A 27,000-nucleotide genomic window follows, 5' to 3' on the forward strand; every position below is an offset into this window, starting at 1 on the left:
TTGAGCAACGTCTCGAAGCAACCAGAGATAGTTTCTGATAGACTTTGGTCAATGTATCCTGGCCAGCATGCTTCAATGGTTACTAAAACGGCCACCTTTTGTTTCATATCAATGAGACCAAGATCTTTCCCCTTTCGAAGAACTCCGAGCAAGCTATATATAAACTTTAGTCTTCCCTTGCTGCTTCTATGGTGAAAATAGTATATGAGCTCACCGCATATAGTATATAAGCTATTCTTTTGTGCATCGTTTCCAATCTTATGTGCTCACTGCATATAGTACATGAGCTATTCTTTTCAAGCAACAAATATATTAATGCATTCTCTCACAATAAGTAACTTACACATGGCCTTTGCGTCATTGACGCAACGGGTCATCTAGTCAGATTAAAGCATGAAGCTATAATTAAGTTGCATGTAAGAACAATGCAAGCTTATAAGATTCAGCAACATATATAAAAACTTGTGGCCTTGATAAGGATAAGTAAACAGCTAGCTAGCAGTAGCAGGCATAAATGTAAAGAAGATCGAACAACTTCTTGTTAATACATATAAGCAACTAGCCTATTATTACAACATCACGGGCACAATACAAGTTGAGCAGCTAGCTAGCCAAGCCAAAAAAAAAAACAGCATGAATTAAAGATCATACAAGGAAGAGAGAGTAGGAAGGGAAACCCCCGCCTGATCCTATCGAGCACCACCTCCCCACCCCCTCAATGGACCAGGCCTGAAAGAACCGACTACTGATATTTCTGGGCATTTATTTATTTATTACTGCGGACCGTAGTACAGGGCATTAACCTCACCATGGACAGTTGCTATTGCGATGATGAAGCAAGCAATGTCATGACTACCCTTTGCACATATAGCAACGTCTCCATAACTGACGGCCGGAGTCTGTGCTGAAATAGATGTGCAGTGCATCAATATTGTTCAGACCACTCCTTGGGTCTCCTGTTGGAGCAAAACTAGCTCAGTGTGAATGCGCCGTGATATCAACACACAAATCAATCATACATGCTGGCATGCATTTAAACAAGAAATGGTAAAGGTAATCATTTTTATAAGCAGAGATACAGTGCAAAATTGATGAACAAATATCAGATAAAATGGACTGAGTTTACCCACCACACCACACCAGCATGGAAGCAATCAATTAAGTCAAGTAGTAATTGACTCCTCCATCTCAATTTGCCTGCAGTATGGTATGCTAGCAGTAGATAGCTCGAAAAGATGTCCTGCGCTGAAATCATCTTTGATAAGGCTGATACTGCGCTCCACGTCACCAGTACGCCGATGCGCCATCAGCAGCCAAACGAAGGTAATGAGCTCTCCCCCAGTGCTCAGGCGCCGGGCATGCTCTTCCGGGCGGGACTTTCCGGCTGCATAGACGAGCATCCGCACCCACACCTTCTCTAGTATCGCCAGCTCGGCATTGATGCCCTGTTGATTTTCTAGCACCACCCTTTGCTCCTCCCAGAAGCCCAGACCAGGACCCTCATATTCTGAAGGCAACCACTCAAGAAAATTCTCCTTTCTGGAGGCAACATCGGCTGCTACCATAAAATCCTGCACCTTTCTGTTGGAGGAGGCACCCCTGGACCAGTCTGAGGCAGCCGCTGCTACCATAAAATCCTGCACGTTGCTGCTCACAGGTAGCATGGCAGGTTGCGCCACCAGCAGGTACAACATGTACTCAGATAGCCTCTTGCAGTTATCCATAAGACGCCGCCACCGCTGTGCTGCCTCTTGGTCTTGCTCTTGGGCGGCCATGTCAATCGGGAGCCGACCACTGCTGCTAACCATCACCGACTTCGCCACCTTGTGCATCACCACATCTGTCCAAATGTGTAGCGACAGCAAGGCCTTCTCGAAGGGGAGGACAAGTAGTGATCTATAAGCACTTGGAACGCAGATGCGCTCAGGAAGCCACCCCCTATCATGGCCTATTGTTTCGTGGATAAGCTCCTTCATCTCCCTTGTGACGTGGGCATGCTTGGTGTTGCTTATCTTGTTCCACAGCTCACTAGCTCCAAATACGCCTGCCATCTTTGACATGATGACGGTGCTACTCCACCTTCTGTCCGTGCTTCTGCTTTTGTTGCAGCAGGAGCTCAAGAAGTTGTACTGTCCCATTGAGTTTGACCACCACGGCTTGGTCTCTGGTTGGATCCTCATGAACATAGGCCAGGCCACTCGAGTGAGCAGCACACGACACCATCCAGCTCGAGCTTCCAACAATGGCCACTCCAACGGTGACATGATCATCACAACGAAGAATGAGCAAGCTTCCAAGCAAACTGCTCCAATGAATAATATGTAGGTGATGGCAACATCAACTTTACTTCTTCTGTACTCGACGCTGTTGTGTACTGCTGGTGTTTGCTCGGCATAGGCACTACTACTCACCATCAACTTGACGTAGAACACAAAGGCAACCACTATGGAGGCGAAGGAGACACACCGAAGGATGGCGCCAGACCTTGTTTGAATCACCCGAGATTTTGTGTAGAGGCTGTCATACATTATGCTAAGCTCGATCTCCGCCCTCTTGAAATTCAGTTGGGCATCCCCTCTCGGAACCTCCCGATCGTATTGATACAGAAAGTACTCGCGAGTTAAATCGTCCATGTCGAAGAGTTTCCGTCCAGCAAATATATCCCGCACGCCTCGCTCCCTGAGAAGAGCATACCTAACAATTTCTTGATAGGTCTGCTCTTTTCTTTCAGTACTGAATCCTAGTCCAAATTGAAGGGATGCTTTCTTAGCTTCTGTGCTAGTGGAACTCCTGAGGCCTTCCTGACTCCCCAACTTGAGTGCCCAAATCCTCTCCCCATACTTGATGATCCCATCAACGAACAACAATGCAGCCGAGATTAAAAGTTGGTAGTATGACAATGTCACCCATTTCCACAGCACATAGACAACTAGGCATGCTTGGCCTAGCAGCATCAGCAGGTGCCTCAACCACAGCTCATTGTCCTCCAATGAAAAAGCAGTCACAGTGTCCTGTCCTCCAAGATGGATAAGAAGGAATGGTGCCCACAATACCATGAGCTGATGAGGGGTTTCACTGGGCACTGATTTATGATGATCATCATTGTTGTCTATAGTGGAAGTGGTAGCAACCTCGCGTGAAAGAAGGCCCAGAGCATATGCTGCAGTGAAATCAGCTGATAGGTAAGACAACCATGTCATGATCCTAAGCAGCCTATGGTCGTGGCGGCGCCGAAGGCTGCCGGAGAAGAAGAGGAATAGTTGCAGGCAAAAGCTCAAGAGAATCAATACATGGATTTCCCAGTCGCTGAATAGTTGCATAATGGTAATAAACTTTGAAGCTTCTGCCATGGATCGACTTGCGTACTCTTGGCAATCCTAGTTAGCCGGCTCTCTCTTGATTTGCAACTGCATGGACATCAGCGGTTTCTAATAATTAGATGCAATCAGGGTATGTTCTGCATCTAGCTAGCTAGACTAATTAAGCAAGAAAAATAACATCAGATAGCAGAGAATTCATGACTCATGATTAAAGTACTTTCGTCAAACAACATATCAAGTATGTTGACCGTGTCGTATGCATGATGTGGGTAGGTAGGTAGATGATGTCTTCCATCTAGTATATTTTTTAGATGTTTATCCAAAATTTATTTTTCTGGGAAATTCTCGCAGTCTTTTTAGGAGCTGTTTGGACATACATATATGCAGTTGAATGGATATATCCCAATCCCACATTTCTACTCTTCCTATCTACCTCTTAATCCAAACGGCGCCTTAATTTAGTAGTATCAGCATGACGTTGCAATGCCAACATAGCCTCTAATTACGTGATGCTCAGCAAAAACCTAGCAATATATAATATATGTGAAAATTGGAATTGGTGTATCAAGGCATACCTGTTGGCTGAGACACTGAATGCTCCAGTAATTCCGTATTGAGCACCCAGCTCACATGCACCGCCTTTAACTGGATGTGTGTGCCTATCGTATGATCATATCTATTGAATGTTATAGGTGGGATGATTTCATCTGTGTCATCATTATATACATGTGCTCAAATATCATCGAGATACCTAGCAGGTGTTGCAAGCTAGGGTCTTTATTCCTTTCTCTTTTTTGGATAATGATTCCCTTCTCTTTTTAGACAGTGGAAGCATTTATTGATTCTATTCCTTTCTTGTACTAGAAGCCATAGAAAAGTCAGCGTACAGTGCTGGGGCACAATTATCTGCATAAACTAACAAAAGTAAGCCTTCAAATGAAACAAGTTTTCAGAAAAGTACTTACGCATGGTCTTTATTTTCTGTGCAGTGTTCTGTAACCCCTATTTTCGAAACATACCCTTGACCCAACTGTAGTTTGATCTAATATTTTTTTATTTGTTCGGGTGGGAATAATATTAAAGCATAAACGAAGAGCAAAATTAGATTGGTATTTCTATGATCTGGAGCATAAGATCAATAGATTGTTTACATAAGCCTACTGAAGATGTAAGAAAATGTTGTGATAATAAATAGTAGCACTGACTATGATAGGTATTCCAGATCTTGTAGCTTTGCTTTCCTTGGATGCCTTAGCAAGTTGATTCTTGCTCAAAGCAAGAGAATTATTGATTTAGCCTTCTTTCCCATCATCCTTATTGCAAATCCTTTTCTTTTACCTTAGACACAGGTTTCCTCCCCACTTGTTTAACATCCATTGACTTTTTCTTTGCAGGAGTTTCATCGGGTTCTTCACTCCAAGCATGACATTTCAGTCTCATCAATTTCCTCTCCCAACGATAAATTCTCAGAACCAGACAACTAGTGTTGCCTTGATCATTATTCCTTTCTCAGATTCAAGTGCTTGCTTACATCTCTCACTCCTTTTTGGATTATAAAACCAAACATCAGTATTCTGGTACTTCATACAACCTATACAAGAGTTAAAAGGACTGTCGTGAGACACCACTCTTTTGATCATTGAATAGTACCAATCTGTTCTTGCAAATATAGGTGAAATTTACTATGATATGCTATTGTCAAATATAGGAAGAATATCCAGTCAATATATCAAAAAAATCAGTGCTCTACTATTTGTGTTCCCTTTTCAGAAAGTTCATTTTTCTCTTTGTCCTGAAAAGTACATATAACTATGAAGTACGGAAAGAGAAGGTGAGAAATAGACATGGTAGGGAATACAGAAGTAGAATGGAAATGGAACAAGGTGAGGCAAGAAAAAAGGTGTTCAGCTACAGTACAACAGAATAAGCTAATAAACATGTCATTTGTTGCGTATTACAGAATTTCGAGTGCTCATATTCTAGTAGATGAAAATGTATTACTCCTTAAACACAGTTTCCAAAACAATTGACAAGGTGGTGTGAGTGTATCATCTCAAGAGGTAGCAACATCAGTTTCACAGTGAAGTTGGAAATGTTCCTATAGAGTCCCAAAGGAAGGTAGCAAACACACACCGTGGGTAGTTAGTTTGTGGCAATGTCCAATTAGTAATTTCTAGACACGTGAAGGTGATAGAAATGAATGACAACAATGCGAAAAAGGGAAGCACGAGTTCTCAGTGTTCTCCAACCAGTTCGATGCGCTAATCGTGTATTCATAGTCATATACTCAGCCCAACTGAGCTAACTACGCTTTATTTTGGGTTCAGGCCACAACAAACAACTTCAATTAATACTCTTTATTTGGGGTTCAGGTCACAATGACAAGCAGCTTCAACAAACCCAAAAAAGAAATATAACAAAAATAAATGTATTATTATTTTTCTATGTTCTACTACTGAACGTTCTGATTAATATTCTGAACCAAATCAAAGAGTAGCATATGGTTCAAATATAAAATAGTTCATTTTTTGAAGTGAGATCCTGATCCCATTTCTGTTATGATCCACGGAAGTAACAGTGTCCTGCAGTCTTACAACTTGGAACAGATACATAACAGAGTGACCTCACATACAGCTTTTGGAGAAAACGTACACCCTACTGCTGATCTGTCACAGCAGAAGGTAGAGTAGCATTTCTATACTAGATAGTGTAAATTTGAAATTCTAACCAGGCTGAGTCGACTCTACCTCTTTCCTACCAAAAGACATTTAAATAAAGTACCATAAAGACCAGTCAGTACCTCTATAGCCCCAGTCTTCATTGATGGCTTCTGTCGGGTGCAGCCGCACACCCGCACCACCCCTCGACAGCAACCACTGTGGGACAGTTCTTTTCGGCTTATTCCACTCTCAGCCTATTCACAATAGAGTAAGCTTGAAGGTATTCTGGCAGAGCTGTCGCCTGCAGATAGAGTAGAATAAACCCAGGGCTTGAAATCTCTATACAGTTTGAACAACAATGACAGTAAACATCAAATCTAGAACTGGTAATCTTGTAAGAATTAGTATCAATAAACCAGACACTGCATAGATTTTCTTTTCACATAGACCACAAAGGGGATGAGAATATTTGTTCGCCTGTGTGAGTTACGTGATCATACGACATCGGTGGCTACTGTGTTTACTTTTGTGAAGAAAGAAATATCAAGATAGCAGCAACTACTCCACAGAGTACATCACAATGATCAGGACTTCGCAGCTACGAGATCATGAACCGATGTTCCCCTAGGTTTTGAGCAATAACACAATGACAACCAAGGTGGCACCAGCGACATCAAAACGAAAATGGCTCACTCACCTGGACCATGCCGGATGAGTCGCAGAGGGTGAGCAAGGTGAGGCCCGCGTGGGAGAGGCGGAGGGTGACCCAGTCACAGGGCCTAGGACCAGGAGAGCAGCGAGGCGCGAAGGACCAGGCGAACACCAGACTGCAGCATTTCATAAGAACAAAGAGTGCGGCATTGCATCGAACAGGACGCGGGCAAGGGTGAGCTGATGAATCTTGACAACAGAGAACGGTACGTGGGAAGCCGAATATTGGTCCTGACTCCGGAGTGATTCTGGCGGGTAGTGACGGGTGAAGGACGGCGGCGGAGGCGGAAGAGGTGGCGAGAAGCCGAAGCGTGGCAGTGGCGACAGTGGCGGCAGGTGGGAAGGAGGAGAGGGATGAAGCGTGGGAGAGGGACGAGGATGCGGAAGCGTACTGGGAGGAGGATGCGCGGGACAGGGAGAGGGAGAGGGAGGCGCCGTGCGGGGAGGAGGACGGCAACGCGGAGAGCAAGGAGAGCGCGAGGAGGGAGACTGGGAGAGGCGGAGCGGGTAGACGAGGTGTTGGGGCAGGAGGAGGACGAAGCGAGGTCACGCGGTGGAGGCACGGCGGCGGACGACAGGTGGGGGGCCGGGTGTGGTGCCGGCGCAGCGGAGGGGCCATCGGGCCGGCGGTGAGAGTCGCCGGAGTACGTGACGGACGCGGAGGTGTGAACTGTGTGTCCGATACGTACAGTGTTGTGTGTTGACGACTCGAGGACTCCCAGCTGGCCGTTGGATCAGGAATCAACGCACTAGATTGAATCTTCATATTCTATTTAATGAGCGATGAAACCATGTGTGTGGCGCCCAAATCTCTACTACTAGTAGAACGCCCGTGCGTTGCTACGGGCTTTTGAAATATTTTCCTTGAGTTATGTTAACATCATTGAACTTACTCATCGGAATACCAGTTGGAAATAAATGTTGCCATTTATGGCAATTCCAGCCGGTTTGCTTTATTTTGAGTGCATCGTTGTTGTGGGATATCATCACTTGCACATCTTTTTGTTGTATAAAACATGGTGAATTTTTGTCCCTTTTCAATGACGTCGCCCCAAAAACCCTCTGAATGGTTTTTTTTAACCCCGACATAATCCATCTCCATCTCTCTCATATTCTACAAAATTAAATATATATAGAAATATACTTTTTGAGTATTATATCATGTGCAACATACATACAAAAAAGAACAATTATTTGCATGCACCTCTTTTGGTTGTGTATAACTCGTTGAATTCTTAGCCCCCTCCATCATCGTTACATCAAGGTCTTTGTCAGTCGACGTCTCCGAAGCACAATCAAATCCATCAGTTTTTATGACCTACAAAGGTATTCTAATATAAACAAAGATTAGAATAATTTTTTTATGATGGTGGTATGGAAAATATATATTCATTGGACAAATGCTAGAAATGAGCAGTTTCTAGTAGATTGAGTGGCATCCCAATTTTAATAATTTTAGGCTCACCTCTAAATCACATGTTGATGGTTATTCTCCACGAATATCTACTATTTAGGGTATCTGGTATATTGCCCATAAAAAACTATGTTACATTTCTTCACGAGTAAAGAACGGATTTCCCCTTTATATAATGATAGTCGGTCATCTCTAATTTCTCGGATATTTTTAAGTAATTTATTGAGAAAATATTTTATGCTATTCTAAATATATATAGTGTACAGGTATAAATAAAGCTTTATTTTTATGATATTCCCATTATACCCCTTCTATACGACTTGATGTCCTCTCCCGCACGACCGCACTCTATCCACTCCCTCTCCGCACCACTCACTCTCTTGTTCCCCTTCCTCTCTAGATCCATAGACTTCATCGGCGTCGCTCACTCTCCTCTCTCCGCCCTCGCCCCCACAACCAACAGAATCGGTGACCTCATCTCCCACCCCTCCACCCTTTAATCCCTCCCCTCTTCTCACCAAAATTAGTGAAGGGGGGGGGGGGGTCAAGAGACCAGACGGTTGCCTGATCCGCCCACAAACCGGCGAACAACATCACGCCAAGGTCACCAACGCCGTCATGAAATGACAGGCTTCTTCCACCTCGACAAACTTGGTTAATGACAGGCTTCTACTTCTCCCTTGCTCATCACCCCTTTGGCCATACCATGGATCAACCTTCCTCTACTCTGACCCATGACATGGACCGATCTCACTTCCCTCCTCAATGTCATCTCTTCACCCCTTTCCTCGTGTGGCATGTTGCACCGCTAACCCTCACCTTATCTCCCTTCCTTTACTCCCATATCAAGACATGCATGTGTTTCTGCTAGGCCGCTTCACCTCACCGCCACCTTCATCTCCTTATACAATGTCGTATCCGCCGCCTTCTGCCAGCTATAGAAGAAGCGTGTTCGATTCTTGAACCTACAAAATATAAAATGATGAGGTCAATAAGTATGAATTTCTCTTGTTCCTAGTACTATATTTTTATACATGCTTATTGCATAACCAACCTGTGTGTCATAGTGTATTGTGGACTTGCTGAGCTGCTCGACCTTGAGCTTGTCAGTTTGGCAGAGCACGTTCTTCATCTTAACCTCCGTCTGCAGCTCGGCATCGCGGATGGCGACAGCCTTGGTGGCCTCAACCTCGGCGACCTTGGCCTGCCAGTCCCAGCCTTCCCCTTCAATCCTTCATGGCGAGGTCGGTCATTGAGGCGGCATTGTCGGCCTTCCTAGTGTTCTCAAACACCCGCACCTCCGCCTTGACCTTGGCCTTCTCCTTGAGCGCCTCGCCCTGCTGCCGCATAGAGAGCACCTTGTTCTCGGCGTCCACCTTGGCGGCGTTCTGGCACGTGAGGCCATCCCGCTCCACAAACATCCACCTTGGCCCTGCTCACTGCCTCATGTTGTGTCTTCTTGCTGAGGTAGGAGAAGTACTCATGCCCCGGCACGTCCACCAGCTGCTTCACGATGGCATTGTAGATGAAGAGGCCGAATTGGTCCAGCTCCTTCTGCACGCTGCTGAACACCTCCTCCTTGAACTTTTTGGTGCAGATGAAGATCTCGTCCATGGTCAGCTGCGCCACCAGCATCCGGGTCTCACCCTCGATCAGCCCTTTAGCCCTTCACCATGCCGTGCCCGTGGCTCCTACCGTACGAGTGCAACAGCGTGATCAACTTCACGTGGAGTAGGAGCTTTGCTTCGACGGTGGGCAGGGCTGGACGTACCGCTCGTGGCTCAATCGGTGTTTGACACGCTTGGTCCTGGCTTGTTAGAGAAAATGGATGATCTGGTCTGCTAAAATCGGCCTGGAAAATTGTCGGTCCAATCCGGTCTGGTGTTCAACCGGTCCGACCAAGAGGACTGAGAAAAATTGTCACTGCCGCCGCCATTCGTTCTTAGCGTGTCGACCGGCAGCCCCCGGGTAAACTACCATGTCCCCAAGCTTCCCCTTTCCTTCTTTTCTCTCCTCCCCATCCACCATAGCCTATCGCTGCCGCTGTCGTGCATGCACCACTGACGATCTCAAGTTCTCAACTTGGCGCTGGCAGCGTTCTAGCTACGGGTTTCGCTACCATGGCAGCGACCGTTTTAGCACAGCACACATGCAGGCCATCAACTGGGGAAAACGGTCGATTGGGTGTGAACTTCGGATCGTGCGAGAATCGGTCAGCCATGATTTCCGCGTGAGATTTAATAGCCTCCGCCTATAATCACGCACCATGATCCTACGTTGTCGTTTTCTTTGTTGAAGCATATGTTCAGGTCCACCTGCCGCCACGTGATTCTCTCTCTCCCATTGCTCTCTCCGTAACAACCTTTCCTTATCGTCTGCGTCTTTATCGCGAGTAAAGGATTAGCAAGGTCAGCTCAAGACTTAGTTGGGTTACTGGTCGCACCTGCCTGTGTATATCTTGTATAAATGTATACCTCTATAACTGAATATGACTGCTTTCAGTCGTGTTGGTGTGTTCACTTTCTGCACTTCTATTCAGTCGAACAGGAAATAGGAAGTACAAGAGAAACATGGCTTGATCCGAAAATCACAGCACCATTTGACAACAAACCGAACGTCTTGTTTTTTTCATGGTTAATCCGCTAATTATGGCAAGGCCCGAACACAAAAAAACATGGGCTCATGAAAAAAAACTGCTACGGAAGGTTCACGGCTAACAGCCGTGCACTTTCCGCGGCACATCACCGACCTCATCGCTGGCGCTCCCGCATGTCCACCACCTCGCCACAGCACCCGCACACGCAGCCCACCTCGCCGCTGCCCCAGCACGTTGACGCCGGTGGTGGTTGGCCGGTGCAAATGGTGGCTCGATGAGGGACCGAACCAACCCGGACCGTGTCACCCTGGTAGCGTCGCCGAGTTCCAGGGTGGTCACTCGGGGACCGATGGTGAAGACGACGGGCAGCACGAAGGGCAGCTTCTTGGAGCTCTACCAATACCCACGCCTTCTTCACTAGTGTTAAGTCCTCGATGCCCTAGCCGGTGATGGCCAGGTACTACGACGCGTATGCGGCGATGAAGCTCGCCGTTGACTGTTTTGCCCGGCTGTACCGTTAGGTTTTCTTTCCTTCTTACCTATGTAGGACATAGGAGTGTTGACCGGTCAAAGGAAATAAATAGAACCTGTTAGTACATATAGCAAAAATGCACGTGCGATGCAACGGACCTATCAAACTTGTTTTACGTGATCTCTGTTGTATGTTCTTTCTCTATTCCAAAATTCCACTCACGCGAGTAAGAAGTATTTCACTGTCTTATGCAAGTAGTTCAGTGCATACATATGCTACTCGTTCGTAATTGCAACCTCAACAGAGTAAAAAAAAATTGGTTTGGTGCATGGATTACTGTTGCACATGAGAAGATCAACACGAAGCAGAGGGGAGGTGGAGCAGGCCAGTAACCAGGGGAAGGAGCAGAGTGGGAGAAGATTTACACCGCCGTCTCCACTGGATATGGTGTCTCCGCCGCATCTGTGGAGGCGCCGCGGCTCCGCCTCGGATGGTGCTCGCGGCTATGGTGAAGAAGAGGGGCGACGCATGGGCGAAGAGGCAGGCGGTGCTCGTGGCCGAAAAAGTGGGTCGTTCAAGCTGCGGGAGGGAGGAGGGGATCGCTGGGAGGCGGCGAGATCGGTGGGCGGCGGCGGCGGCATCCAGGTAGGGAAGTCGAGGTAGGGCACTGTGTTTTTTTAGGGGAATTGCTTGTGAAAATAACGTGCCACGACGACGTAGCGAGCGGATCCCCTTAAAAAGACGTAACGAGCGGATTCCTTTAAAACTGGTAGGAATGGATACGATTGATGACGTTGAATGTTGGCCTAATTTACTATCATTATGCATGGAAACGAATCATCAAGAAAAAGAATACTTTCTATTACTACGCTCATAGGAAGCTTCCTAATCTCTGCTATCAAGCAGTTTCTGCCCAAACAAGGAAGGAAAGTTATGGACCTGATTCGGAAGAAAACAAACATTATGAAGATTAATTAATTTAGATTTGATCTTTAGAGATTGATTGTGATTGATTCTTTTACATAAAGACATTAGGAAATAATTTGTGTCAGTATGGAAAGTTCTGATCCGTTCAATTTTTTTCATTGTGTGAGAGGGTGAAGCAAAAATAAACCGATGAAGTGGGGGGAGGGGACGAAAAAAATCTACGAAAAAAAACCAGCGAAGGTGGGAGGAGGTACCAAAAAAACCATGATAGGTGGGACGAAAAATAACCTGGAAGCGAGACTACCAACTGCTCCATTAGGAGTAGAGACTAAAGGGGAGTTGGTAGTTTTGCCTCACTCCCACAAACGCCTCGGCAAACTCAATATTACGCCCACCAGTGTCGTACAGGCGAATTTTCGTTGGAGTGCAGCTAAGTTGGGCCGACTCATTTGACGTGTGCATTAACTCAATCAAATCGATATTTTCCAAAAACTATGCCATGCATTCGATCATTCAAATCAAAACTTAACAAAACCTCAACTAAATATAAACTTTCCTACTACCCAAATCAAATCAAATATTACCAAAACAACAACTATAATAGGCCGGTCTGACACGTGCAAGCGTTTTTATTTTTTTGTTTTTTGTATGTTTTATTTTTTTGTTAATATTTTATTTAACAACCTATTATTTTGTGGTCGGCATACCATTAGAATTGACACTTTCTTAAAACAAAATCTCTACTCCTAATGGAGCAGTTGGTAGTCTCGCTTCCAGGTTTTTTTTCGTCCCACCACTTTCGTCCGGTTTTTTTCGTAGGTTAACCGTCGTAGATTTTTTTCGTCGCCTCCCCCACTTCATCGGTTTATTTTCACTTCACCCTCTTGCACAACGAAAAAAATTGAACGGATCAGAACTTTTCATACTGACGCAAATTATTTAGTAATGTCTTAATGTAAAAGAATCAATCACAATCAATCTCTAAAGATCAAATCTAAATTAATTAATCTTCATAACGTTTGTTTCCTTTCGAATCACGTCCATAACTTTCCTTCCTTGTTTGGGCAGAAACTGTTTGGTAGCAGAGATTAGGAAACTTTCTATGAGTGTAGTAATAGGAAGTATTATTTTTCTTGATGATTCGTTTCCATGCATGATGATAGTAAATTAGGCCAACACTCGCCACTATTTATCAACATCAATCGTATCCATTCCTACCAGTTTTAAGGGAATCTGCTCGCTATGTCTTTTTTAAGGGGATCCGCTCGCTAAGTCGTCGTCGCACGTTATTTTCACAAACAATCTATACTCCTAATGAAGCAGTTGGTAGCCTCGTACGGTTTATTTTTGTCCTCCTCCCACCTCCACTGGTTCTTTTTCTCTCCACTCTTTCCTTGCAAACCAATAATTTCCTAACATACAAAAGATCACGAATCTATCTTTCCTTACCCGAACCAAGCGCGCCCTACATTAGTGCATTTCTTTATTAAGAAAACTAACACGTAAATCTTAATGCATTGTAAACAAATCCCGTTATGAACCTAATTAATTTATTATGTAATCTATACGTGGTCGCATTGGTTCTTTTTCTCTCCACTCTTTCCTTGCAAACCACTAATTTCCTAACATACAAAAGATCACGAATCTATCTTTCCTTACCTGAATCAATCGATCCCTACATCAGTGCATTTTTTTATTAAGAAAACTAACACGTAAATCTTAATGCATTGTAAAGAATTCCCGTTATGGACCTAATTAATTTATTATGGAATCTGTATGTGGTCGCATCTCTCCCCTCGTGAAAAAATCGCACCCATCTCCCGTTAAAAAGGAAAAGAGAACATGAACGATCAATCCCACACCATGCATCTCAGTAGCAAAAAATCGCCCCCGCCTCTGCTATTGCGCCTCGCCGTGTGCCCGGCTCGACCCATGCCTCGCCTGCATGGCTGGACGCCGCCGTCTCCACCGCCACGTACAAGAAAACGGTGGGCAGAACCATCCATTCAAATCGCACACCCCCACCCTCCTCCGCAATCCCTAGCCCCGCATCACTCTATCGCTTTCTCGCCTCTCTTTCCCCTTGATATAGATGGTGCCGAGCGGTGGCCTCGAGCACCGGCAGTGCCGCCCTCTCTATCTTCGCTGCGTCGAGAGATGGGCCGAGGCTATCATCGGTTCGCCGCCCACGATTGGGCCGCCTCCGGTTGTCGCGCACCACCGGCTCCACCTAACGTGCCCGGCCCTCTCCGCTTTCGACCTTCCGGCGACCACATCCCTCCGCGCCTCCATCCATCATCCACAAGGGCACTCCCTGCACCCACCCTCCTAAATTCTCCATACCGGCAGACAATCACCGAAGATCCAAGTTGGCCCGATATCAATTTTCTTACATGCTTTCTTTATCAGTTGGTGATGGGAATGGGTTCCAATTTCTCTCTCTGACCGTGGATGCGCAGACAATAAGCGCTTCTACATGCATCCTCCTGTCGCTCCCTAAAGTACCAAGGTAAATGGTTGATGTTGCGTTTGTCTAGGATGATATATGTTGGCTCTGTTCCGGTTCATCCGAGCAGTTCCGGTACATCGGGCATTTATCTTGCCAGTAATGTTCTGTGATGCTCTGATGCACTTTGGGAATTGTTTATCTTGTCTTCAGTGCAGAACATTTGTTTATTAATGCATGAGAAGAATCCTTGTTACTACCTTGAACCTGTTTTATAATCCATATTGTTATGCACACGTGTGCGTGTGAAATAGATGGATTATGGTCCCGTACCCGATAAGATGGATATGTGTGTGTGTTAGAGAGAGAGAGAGAGAGAGAGAGATAGGGAGAGGGGGAGAGAGAGTGAGGAGGAGGGAGGGAGAGAGTGTGTGTGAGAATTTGATGGTAAAAAGGTCGCCAATGTCACTTGATATGTATGAGAATATTAAATGTAATATTAACATAATTGATATTGAACTCTTAAATTTAATGTGACCCCGTTGCAACGCACGGGTGTTCTTCTAGTCCAATTAAATTGACACTTTCACGAAACAACATCATGCATTAACTCAATCAAATCAAATCTAAACAAAATCTCAAATAAACAAACTTTTCTTGCCTTCCACTACTCATACCTAAAACAAATCAAATCTTACCAAAACATCAACTATAATCAAAGCCGATCGACCCATTTGACGCGTGCGAGTTTTTTTTAAAGTTTCACTTTTTGGCCTCCGTATTTCTAATTCATTTTTCTATTACCAAACTATTATTTTGTGTTCGGCATACCGAATTGACACAGACTTGTACACCATGGTGAGTTGCTAGCGTCGCCCCCAATCCGGTTTAACATCCCCACCGCTTTTTTCTAACCCACCAATTTATTTAAATCGGTTTTTAGCCCACCGATCTACTTAATCCGGTTCTTATCACTCAAATCTACACAAATCATGTAGACCGATCTTCGGTATATTTAGGAATGTCGTTATGTAAAGAAAAAAACATGGTGATCTCTAATCAGTCTTTACAAACCAAATCAATGAAAAGGAATCAATATTTGATAACACAAGACAACATTTATGAAAAGGAATCAACTACATGTCTATAATCTCTCTCTTTATTATTAAAGGGCAATCTACTATTAAATGACAATCCGTAGTAGTTCTCGTTGGTACCCACGACACCCACCGATCAAAGGGATATCTGTCGTGGTACTAAGACTGACAGTAGAATAGGGGGTAGGTATGGAGAGGCAAGATCCTAGCTATGGAGTAGTTGTATACGCAAGCGATTTACGAGTTCAGGCCCTTCTCGGAGGAAGTAACAGCCTTACGTCTCGGAGCCCGGAGGCGGTCGACTGGATTATATGTGTATGAGTTACAAGGGTGCGAACCCTTCTGCCAGTGGAGGGGGTGGCTTATATAGAGAACGCCAAGACCCCAGCCGGCCCACGTAGCGAAGGGTTTAAAGTACATTAAGGCTTGGCGTTACTGGTAACGCCTTACATAAAGTGTCATCATGACCATAAAGACTACTTAATTACATACCGTTTGGATATAGAGTGGCTCTTGAACTCCTGGTGGTCGAGTGAGTCTTCATGGTCGAGTGTCTTCAAGTCCGTCGAGTGGAATCCCTCTAGGTCGACTGGAAGACGGTTTCTTCTAAAGATGTCCTTGGGGAGGGTACCTTAGACAGGCCCATGACCCTACCCTAGGTACATGACTTCATCATTAGCCCCCAAATGGATCGAGTTTTGAGTGAGGAAGGAGTTGATAATCTTTCCGACCTGTTTCCTGGTGCTGTGAATGTGTCTTACTCTGGATCAATGACTTTTTAGTGATGGTGTCAACTTCTCTTTCAGTCGTCTTGATCCATTCTTTATATCTGTCGAGTGAACTTTATGAACTTGGAGATTTTCGAGCGACGGATCGCAGGAGATCTTCCGTCTGACAAGTTGCTCTGCTGTTAGCGGATTTAGTGGGATCCGAATTTCGGGAAGCGCGCGAAGCGGGGAAGGCCGTGGTACTCGGATGGGATAAGGCAGAGACGCCTCGATTTCTGCGCCGCCTTTTTCGCCACGTATCGCTCGCGCGTCTGTTTCGGGATTTGACAGGATTGCCCGGGCCTACCAGTCAGCCACTCGGAAGCGACTCCATATAAGGCACTGGGCGTAGGTTTTTTGAACAGTGCTCCCTCATTTTCCCCTCCCCCGTCTTCAGATTCATCTGTTGCATTTGCTATCTGTTCCGCGCCGCTGCTCCGTACCAGCCTCATCGGCAACAATGGTGAAGGAGAAGACGGCGGCTTTGGAGCGGGCGAAGAAGGCGACGACGAAGGCGAAGGGGAGAGCGACCAGTCGGGCTGGATCCTCGCCGCGGTCAAGCCTGCCGCAAGGTTGGATCTAGGGGGATTGGATCCGCTCGACCATCACCCAGAAGGATCTCGATGACCTGGCCAACGAAGGGTTGATCGAGCACGGAGCAGCTAGGCTTCCGGGGACGGAATGGCAGCCTCAACCTCAGGAGGGTGAGTGTGTCCTCTTAGCCACCCATGTCGATCGCGGGTTTTCTCTGCCGCCGCATCTTTTCTTTCGGGGGTTTCTGAACTTCTTTGGGGCACAACTCCACCACTTCACACCCAACTCCATTGCCTATCTCGCCGCTTTCGTGTCTTTGTGCGAAAACTTCTTGGGCTGTCGGCCGCACTGGGGCCTTTTCAAACACATATTCACTTGTCGCTCTCAGACGGTGAACAAGGCTAATCCGAATGACGAGAGAACCCAAGTAATCCAGATGTGTAGGGGTCTTGGGGTCCATATGAGGAGTAAGAGTGCTTTCCCAGCCATGACCCTTCCCGAGTCAGTTAGAGGGTGGCAGTCGACCTGGTTCTACTGCCAGGACCAGTCGACGCCAGGGCAGTCGACTGGGCTCCCTCCTTTCTCCATGAGTCGAGTGAACAAGCCGTCCTCTCTGAAGGTGCTTCCGGAGGAGAAGGTTCAGGTTAAAATGTTTATGGAACGTGTAGCCCAGCTCATTCGCGACGGGGTCACTGGCATGGATCTTCTGGAGGTTTTCCTTCGACGGCGCATTCAGCCACTCCAATACCGAGGTCACCCGATGTGGTTGTACTCTAGTACCGAAGACACCACTCAGGTCCACCCAGAGGAGGTCGACGACGCCACACTAGAGAGGTGGATGACTGCCATCACAGGGAACAAAGATAATCCGCATGGGGCTAGGAGGATCCCGCCACTCGACCAGTCTTATGAAGCAGACAAGGTATGACCACTTATCTCTGACTGTAATTATGTTTCGTCCATTCTGTTTTGCTGCAGATCAGTCGATTGACTTTCGTCTTGTATGTTGTCTTTCAGGCTACCACTGAGTTGTATTTGATGCCCAACGGGGCGCAAGCATAGACCGAGGAGGAGGAAGGGAGTGGAGGTGAAAGTCAAGAGGAGTGGGAATCGGATGGTGATGAGGGTGATGAAGATGCTGGCTCCGATGAGGAAGAGGAAGAGAAAGAGGAGGAGGAAGTCGCGCCTCCCCGTTCTGAAAGAAGATCCAAGCTTGTCCATGACCCTGTAGTCCAGCGCGGCAAGGGGGCCGCACCTGTTGTGCAATCGACCAAGCATCCTCGGACGACCTCTCCGGCGCTGACTGAGAAAGCGCCGAAGCAATCTCGAGTGGCGCCGTCAAAGCCGACGAAGGTCTTGCCAAAGATGAAGATGGTGATTCCCACTATTTCTGGGTAATGACGTAACTTGTGTCTTCTTGTTTCTCACGGATTTATTCTTGGTCGATTCGTTAGCTGACTGACTGATTTCTGAAACTGCACTGCTGCTACTTCTGATACCTCGACTAGACCTGAAGATTAAGAAATGGAGGATGCTGTCACTTCCAACCCTGGTATGACCTTTGAAGTTTCTTTTTCAGTCGACAAGATCTTCGTCTTTAACTTTGAATCTTTTCTGCAGCTCCACCTAATATCGTCATTGATCTTCCTGATGATGATGACGAGGAACCACTGAGGCAGAGGAGGAATAGGAGGGCATCTGCTGGTCAGACAGCTCAGGTTGTATCAGCACCTGAGACGTCGGTTCCGGAGGGAGACAATGTCACTCGGGCTACTGTATCCTTTGCGGTGCCGCTGACGAGTGCTCGCCCTTCATCGTCGAGTGCTGATCCGCCTTCTCTTTTCTCCACCCACCACGTCCCGGAGGACCAAGCAAGCGCTGCTAAAGAAGCCATATGCCAGGCGGGGGTCATGATGGAGCAAGTGAAGGCGATCCGAGAGGCCAGTCAAGCAGCTTACGATGCCAGTTCAGCCCTTCAAAGCAATGTTCAGGTTAGTCGATCACCGCCTGTTCTATTAGGATATGATATCTGAAAACTTTTCTTTCTGAAAATCTTAGTATCTGTCGTACACCCACTGGGTGTGTTGGTTGAATATCTGGTTGGTGGGGGCACGCTGAGTGCACCCACTGGGTGTAGTCCCCAAGGCTATGGTGGACTGCTGGCAGTCGACCATAGTCTTAATGCCTTGAACTTTTTCTCATTACTTTCTTTACTCGATCCGGTCGAATGGAATCATAAACCGGTGGGGGCACGCTGAGTGCACCCACTGGGTGTAGTCCCCGAGACTGTGGTTGTCAGGACCCCGACTCAATGCCACATCGATCTAGCATGTAACACCTCATATCACTTTGCAGCCTCACGCACGGTATTCCCACGGGTGTCGCCTTACCTTTGCCCGGGACCGTTTGCTCCTTTTGGCACACGTATATGACAGTATCGCTAGCGTCCATATGATAAGGAGCCCGGGCTGACATGGCTAGTCGTAAACCCAAAGTGGCACAGACTTACAGGGACAGGCATCCATGACCCAGCATCGAACGTGTCGGTCATCAGCGAGTGAATCCAGGCTGTAGCACTGGGCTAGCAGGACTCCGGTGAACCAGGCTGTAGCGGGCTAACAGGACTCTGGTATTCATCGCGTGACATTTCCCCGAAGGGACAGACACAGGAACGAAGAAGGACACATGCCGGCCAGCCTAAGTGTTCCGGAGCAGCAACAAGCTACCATGGCTCAGTGAAACACTAGGAGACATTTCCCCGTAAGAGAGGCTACTAAAGATAAACAACTAGATGGTCAGATCCCACACATACCAAGCATTTCAATAACATACACACAATATGCTCGATATGTGCAAATACAACATGGCATCACAACATGACTCTATGACTCAAGTAATTTATTCATTAGGCTCCGAGGAGCGAGATATTACAAACATGGGTCTTATGACCCAACAATCAGAGCATACAAGTCAAAGCACATGCGGAAGCTATCATGTCTGAGTACAGACATCTATAAATGAAAAAGGCTGAGAAGCCTGACTATCTATCAGATCCTGCCGAGGGCACAAGATCGTAGCTGAGGTAACAAGCTAAACGTCGAAGTCCACGCGGAACTACTAGTGAGACTGAAGTCTCTCTGCAAAAACATAAAATAGGCAAACGTGAGTACAAATGTACCCAGCAAGACTTACATCAGATCTATCTACACATGCATCATTATCAACAAGGGGATGGTGGAGTTTGACTGCAGCAAGCCAGCTTTGACTCGGTGGCTATCCTGAACTACGACTGCAAGTAACTCTTTTGAGGTGGCGCACACGAGTCCACATATTCACCATATCAATACACCACTATGGACCCGCTCTCGTCTCCCTACGAGAACGCCATCCATAGCACTCACGCTTATCTTGCGTATTTTAGAGTATCCACTTTCACTTGTCTATGAACTATGCAATGGGGTCCAAGTTTCCATATCCGAGGAATCCGGCTATTCGAATAGATGATGTTAACCCTGCAGGGGTGTACTTCTTCACACACACTCTCGCCACTTACCGCCCTGTACACGTCATGTACCTTGGCAACCTTCAAGCGGAAGCCGGGCGAGGGAGTCGTCCACGACCTGACTAACCGAACAAGTCTCTCGTCCAGGTTTATCGCCTATTCGGGTTCCATCCGCAAGGAGATCCGGCCGGGGTGTCGCTCACGGCCCCAAACGATGTGAGCAGGGTTCCCAAGCCCACCATCCGGGTGCCACTTGGTACACCGGGCCACTGTGCCTAGTCTGTCCCAAGCCCACCTGTACCGGGTGCCACTTGGTAGACTACTAACACTACCTACAAACACCAGAAACTAGTTGCAACTCCTGGACAGAGATCAAGTTGATTAATAAGTCGAGAGGGGCACTTAAGCATTCCAATGTGTGGTAGTAGCTGGTCATGGATCACAAACACAGAACTCAGTTCCTGAGGACGGCTGCAATGAGACAACCCACCATGTACTCCTACATGGCCTCTCACCGCTACCTTTACCAAATCGTGTTCACACACTTAGCTCACACACAGTAGGACATGTTCACACGCCTCTGATTCATCCCCGATGAATCAGACCTGACTCAACTCTAAGCAGTAGCAGGCATGACAAACAAGCATGAATGAGTAGGCACATCAGGGCTCAAACAACTCCTACTCATGCTAGTGGGTTTCATCTATTTACTGTGGCAATGACAGGTCATGCAAAGGATAAAGGGGTTCAGCTACCGCAGCAAGTAACAGTTGATCGTTGTTGTCCTAATGTAGTAAAAGAGAGCAGGAGCGAGAGAGTAGGATTTTATCGGAATGAACAAGGGGGTTTTGCTTGCCTGGCACTTCTGAAGATAACATTGAGTCTTCATCAGTGTCAACGATCACATCATCGGTATCACGTCTATCGAGAGGGGACAAATACCGGCAACACAGAAGGGAACACAATCAATGCAATGCACAATATGATGCATGATCATGACATGGCAAAATGAATGTGTTTTGGGCTAATGCAACTAGCAACAGATTAAATGAAGTTGGTTTGAATATAAGATTCAAATTCAAACTCCATATGTGATTATTCAAATGCCATTTAATTGATTTGTGCTAAACAGCAGCTATAAGTTGTTCTAACATGCATGAAAATGGTACAGATGGACAGATTGGATTTTTCTGATCATTTTTCATATATAAAACATTTAATTTGGAGTTACGGTTAATTTTCTATGATTTATTGAAGTTTATACAATTTTCTGGAATTTCTGAATAAAACAAATCCAGAAAACATTACTGCGTCATCCTGACGTCATGATGACGTCAGCAGGTCAACTGGGCTGGTCCGGGTCAAACCTGACGTGTGGGGTCCACACGTCAGTGACACGGGCTGGTTAGTGTCAATGACAGGTAGGGCCGGGTCAACAGACACGTCATCAAGTCAACTCTGTCATGTGGGGCCAGTCAACGTGTGACGTGGCCAGGTCAAACTGACCTGTGGGCCCGTGGGGGTTAGTTTAATCTAAACACAGATAAAACCTGGGTTAGTTAGGGCGTGGGGCCCAGGTGTCAGTGAGCTAGGAGGTTGGTTAGTGGGGCTGCTAGCTGCTAATGACGGCCCACGTCAGCACGGTCGGAGTTAAACCGCCGGCGAGGTCAGCGACGGCCGAACGGCTCGGGTTTCGCCCTCCGGCGACCAAACGCCGTGCGGAGAGGCTCTGTGGGTTCCTAGCGCTCGTGCGCATCCGGAGGAGGCGACGGAAGGACGCGGGGTGGCCAGCACACGCCGGAGCGGAGCTTGCGGCGGCGGCCGGAGTTCGGACCTCGGCGAAAACGGCGTTGTGGGGCACGGGCGAGTGAGGTAAAGCACTGCGCAGCCTCCTGGAGTCACCATGAGTTCGGTGAGATGCACGGGCGCGACCCGTTCGAGCTCAGGCCACGGCGGCGACATGGCCGGCGGAGCCGAGCTCGCGGCTCCGATGGAATCGAGGCTACAGGGCGCAATCGAAGGGGGGAAGAGGGAGGGGAGGCGTAGGAGCTCACAGCGGTGCCATAGGGATGGTTAGCCGGCTCGGGGATGCGACGATGGTGGCGAATTGACGGTGAAGATCCTCGGCGGCCGGCGATGGAAACGGCGATGCCGGCGACGTTGTGGCGCGTCCGTAGTTCCATGGCTTGGTGGGGAGGTCGAGGATGTCGTGACGGAGCTCTCGAGCACGCTGGATGGGCGAGGGAGGGCTGGTGGCCACGGTGGTTGCGAGCGACGTCGACGGCGGCTTTCGGTCATGGGGGGGGAAGCAGAGGAGCGAGGGGGAGGGTGGTCCAGAGAGCGAGGGAGAAGTGAGAGGGGGTCGGGGAGGCGCGTGGCTGTCTCCGTGGCACTAGAAGGGCCTCGAGGGCGTGAGGCAGGCAGGGAGGAGGCCACGGCGTCGCTAGCGCTCTCGCCACGCACCTGCCTGTCCTCCTGGCAGGAGGAAGAAGACCACACAGCCCCTGGTGGGCTGGGCCTCTTCTGCCAGGTAAAGCCCAGGTGAGGTTCTGTCTTTCTCTCTTATTTCTTCTGTTCTGTTTATTTTTTTATTTAATATTTGCCACTGTTTGAATTTAAAATAATTCAAACAATGCCAAAAACTCCTCTGAATATTTTATATTGCTAGATGGACTTTTCCAAAAGCTTATAAAATATTTCAGGGGTATTTGAAATTATATTCTAATTATATGAATATAATTCAAATTCAAATAGCTAATGAATTAAATCCAAAGTCCCAAAAATAAATCCTTAAAAATGTTCAATATTTTGGTTGGGACCAGAACCCTTACCAAAATTATCAAACATTTAAGAAGAGCATTTTGGAGCAATGAATGAGATTTCTAGGGTTTTTGCCCCTCTTTTATTTAAGTTTTTGAGGCTTCCAAAATTCCTCAGTTCAAGTTTCGAAAATATAGACATGATGCACACATGAAGCTAGCCTAGAGCACTACCAGCAGCTAGGGATGTGACAACTCACCCCCACTAAACAAGAATCTCGTCTCGAGATTCAAGCGTAGGGTAGGATGAAGGGGAAATGCAAACTAGTACCATCTTCGCGATCCAGGTTGCACTTCAAATGAACGTTGATTTGAACACCATCTTTGTCTTGTCGTCTTGCTCTGAGAACTCCAGCTAATCATGACAAGAAGAGGAAAGGAAAACTCTGGAAGGATCGGTCTTCTCGAAGGTCGAACAACTCAGGATTAACTCCCGGAATGTGACATAGCAACATCTCTCGAGCTGAGAGACGAAGCATACCTCTAGAGGGATGGAGTGGAGCAGGTGACGAGGTTCACTAGGTAGACAACAATTCCACACCTAAGAAGGTGGTAAACGATTGTCAACGTAGCGAGGAGTAGAGTTGCCATGATACCACGACGAAACATCCTGGGGGAGGGTGATTCGTAGGTTATTTCCTTAAGTGGCAAAAAGAATTACCTTTGATATAGAGATCATTGAGACTCTCTATATCAGCCGAAGGCAAATCACAGCAATCGATTGGCGGGGTCGGTAGAATGGCATACTTGGACTTGGATGATGTGGATTACCTTGTTGAAGACAACGTAATGGATGAATTTGCTTACCACCGGAAATGGAAGAGACCCATGGTAGAATGGCACAGTGGCGGTGCAAGATGGGAACAATATGCACATGCTGGGAATGATTCTCGTAACTGTGGAAGAACCCAACAAAAGAGAGTGAGTTCACTGTTTGAAAAGATCATAGCATTGCCGAGGAAACGGAGAGGATCCCCAGTTAGTGCCGATGATAACACGTAGTGCTTATGCGTGCTCTCAAGAACTTGAGCATTTCCACATTCATCAAGGTTTTACCAATATCCGTGTCAAGGATCCTGGCAACACAACTTGCTACCACGATGAATGATGATGGATGATGCAGATGCAAAGGAAGATAACACTTCTCAGATTTCATCTTAGCGAGGCCAAGCAAATAAAATCTGGATGATCGACCGAGAGACATTTAGCACTCCGCTTCTAATGTTCTTCTTGACGTGCTAGTGTAACCCATTCATAGATATGGTTTGATATCTAGAACATCAAGTAGAGGTCGGACTTCGGGAGCACAAGAATCCATAAGGAACAACTAGGGAGGTAAATCCTACGAAATCCTTATGGGGAGGTGGCCAACTTCCTCAAACAAGATACTACAATAATAGGTCTTCTGGCTGGGTGTGTTGGCCACGACATCCACTTTACCGGTTATCGAGGGACCAATATTATAGTTCTTGGGAAATATTCCAACCATCATATCTGCCTGAGACTCAGATCTGGTTGGTGTCAGGATATTCCAGACTCATCAAGTCTAGGAAGAAAAATGAAAGTTTGCAACACAAATCGACGAGATGACGTTGCGAGACTCTCGAGGGACGAACTGCGATAGCAAGCTCCAAAACATGAGCTGGTTCTGCTACAAACATGTGAACATGTTGTCCCAGACAAGCATGTCCACATGGTAGTCTTATAATAAAACACTACCGAGTTTTGGTTGGGAACCATCATCGAGGATATCAAAGTTCTTGATTAAGCCCGGGTTAGCTCTTAAAAAGAACTCCTTCTCGTAGAACAAATCAATTAGTGGCTTGGGGTGCTACGGAATACATATGGAGTGGAGGTAATTAATCTACCAAACCATAGTATACTTTGCACATGCATGACTGACTTGGGACGATTCCAGAGGAAACAAAACAAACCTTTCTCAAACCCACGGCGGCAACTTACATCAAATGCACGTGAATCAAAGGAAGTCACTTCCTTCATCCAGCATATGCTTCATGAGTTAGCATGAACAGATGCTTTCAAAAGTTTCCAACACTAGCTTAATGTTCAGCAAAATTATGGAGAAGACCAGGATGTTGTCGATGGGCTCAACAACAATTCATCCGGTTTCCCTTTTTAAAAGGAATTCCATAGTTAAGTGAACACGGTGATAGCATTGGTCAGACCAAAAGATATAATGGTGTATGCTCGAGGAAAAACCACGAATAAGACAGCATTACAAACATCGTTGGTTCTAATTTGATTTGAAGATAGCCCACACTCAAATCAAAGGATTGATAAGACAATAGGTCCACCAACTGATCATAGGGACCAATCGATGAAGATATCATCGTTCTTCAACACACACTACACCAGAATATCCCTTTGGAACGAACTAAGTCAGGCAAGCTTTTATCTTCCAACTCTCCAAGTTGTTGTCTAGCTTAACCAACTAGCTCCGGGATATCCAACACAGATTCTTGGAGAAATGGTGGTTCACAAGAAACCAACTTGATCACGAGCCCAACATAACAGTCAGGAAATAACCCGGTAACGCTTCCAAGAAGATATTTGGAAAGTCACGAACCACCGGTATGTTACTAAGCTCGAGAACAATCTTGCCTTTCAGGGCAAGACGATATGATCAAATGAGCGAGGACTTGACAAAATCCTAACTCATCAATCAAAGAGTGCACCAGGAAATAAGGACTAGGTAGCACAATCAACCGTAGGGCGATGATTCAAAATCAACATGCTAAGAATGAGGTTATTGTCCATTAACTACCAAACAACGAGGTTGCTGGGAGTATTGATTTCACACATCACAATTCATTTGTCGGTATTCCGGTTGCATCAACACGATGGCCGAGGAATGACTAATGATGGTGAGAAGTGTTACTACGTCAAAATTCATGAGAGTTGGTGCAGTTCTCATGACAATTCTGACATAAAGGGGTTAATACTCCAAGGTAGAACAGAACCAAGAGCTGGATTGGCATTTGATCTGCGGAATACAACTACTTTGACCCAATCCTAGATATGGATGAGGTACTGGAGTTTGTTTCTCCAAGTCATTCGGGACAGAATGGCTTGACGGACCACAAGGGTAATAGGCATCGATAAACGAATGCATGCATAATCTTGACTATCAATTGATAGACGAGGGTCAGAATGCAACTAAAGAGAACAACTCAAAGGAACATATAATTTTCTGAGTTGTGGATGCATCGATTAGTATGTCGAACCAAGTTCAACATATTTCTTCCGGATAACCCATGCAGAAAGGTAGAACTGGCAGAGTCACGATTTATGAATGGAGAACCCATCGAGAGCACTCCTGTTGTGATCTTTTGATCCAACAAACTTTTGCCGTAAGTGGTTCATGGTATTTGGAAGAAGGATATACCACGGACCTTGAGGACTATCGCAAAGGTTACTAATATCCTAAAGGCGCTAGCAATTACTATCAACATGAAGTAAGTAGAGTGAATCTCGGGTTCAAAACCCAGGAATAGAATAGCTACTACTAAGTAGCATCACGGGATGCTTTCGAGAATGATGGCCAGAATCATCACACTGGGAACACAAATCATGGCTAAATTACTAGATGATCCCCTAAGACACCTAGGGTCATAATACTAGCTCCAACATATATGTCAAGGCAATAAAGTACCTCAACTCACTGATTTGTGTGATTAATCTGACCAAAGGCACATCGGAAACAGGAGGAAGGGA

General features: G+C 46.4%; 1 protein-coding gene and 1 pseudogene across 4 annotated transcripts; both read right to left on the bottom strand.

Moving 5' to 3' along the window:
• Positions 1-335: 335 nt before the first annotated feature.
• Positions 336-7,359, bottom strand: LOC123136039 (uncharacterized). Of its 4 annotated transcripts, XM_044555325.1 has the most exons (7): positions 6,678-7,359; positions 6,121-6,281; positions 4,526-4,911; positions 3,896-4,226; positions 3,291-3,407; positions 1,131-3,160; positions 336-956 (listed from the first exon to the last, which is right to left on the bottom strand). In XM_044555325.1, exon 6 carries the CDS (start codon positions 3,054-3,056, stop codon positions 1,164-1,166), a length of 1,893 nt encoding a protein of 630 aa, XP_044411260.1. In that variant the 5' UTR covers positions 3,057-3,160; positions 3,291-3,407; positions 3,896-4,226; positions 4,526-4,911; positions 6,121-6,281; positions 6,678-7,359; the 3' UTR covers positions 336-956; positions 1,131-1,163. The 4 variants fall into 4 exon arrangements, with proteins under 4 accessions (XP_044411260.1, XP_044411259.1, XP_044411257.1 ...); XM_044555324.1 differs by having other exon boundaries at positions 338-956; positions 1,131-3,407; positions 4,659-4,911; XM_044555322.1 differs by having other exon boundaries at positions 338-956; positions 1,131-3,407.
• A 1,623-nt stretch (positions 7,360-8,982) lies between these two features.
• LOC123138911 (flotillin-like protein 2) overlaps positions 8,983-27,000 on the bottom strand; it is a 90,093-nt pseudogene continuing 72,075 nt past the window's right edge.

Source organism: Triticum aestivum, chromosome 6B (genome assembly GCF_018294505.1).
Source record: "Triticum aestivum cultivar Chinese Spring chromosome 6B, IWGSC CS RefSeq v2.1, whole genome shotgun sequence".
Taxonomy (NCBI): Eukaryota; Viridiplantae; Streptophyta; class Magnoliopsida; order Poales; family Poaceae; genus Triticum; species Triticum aestivum.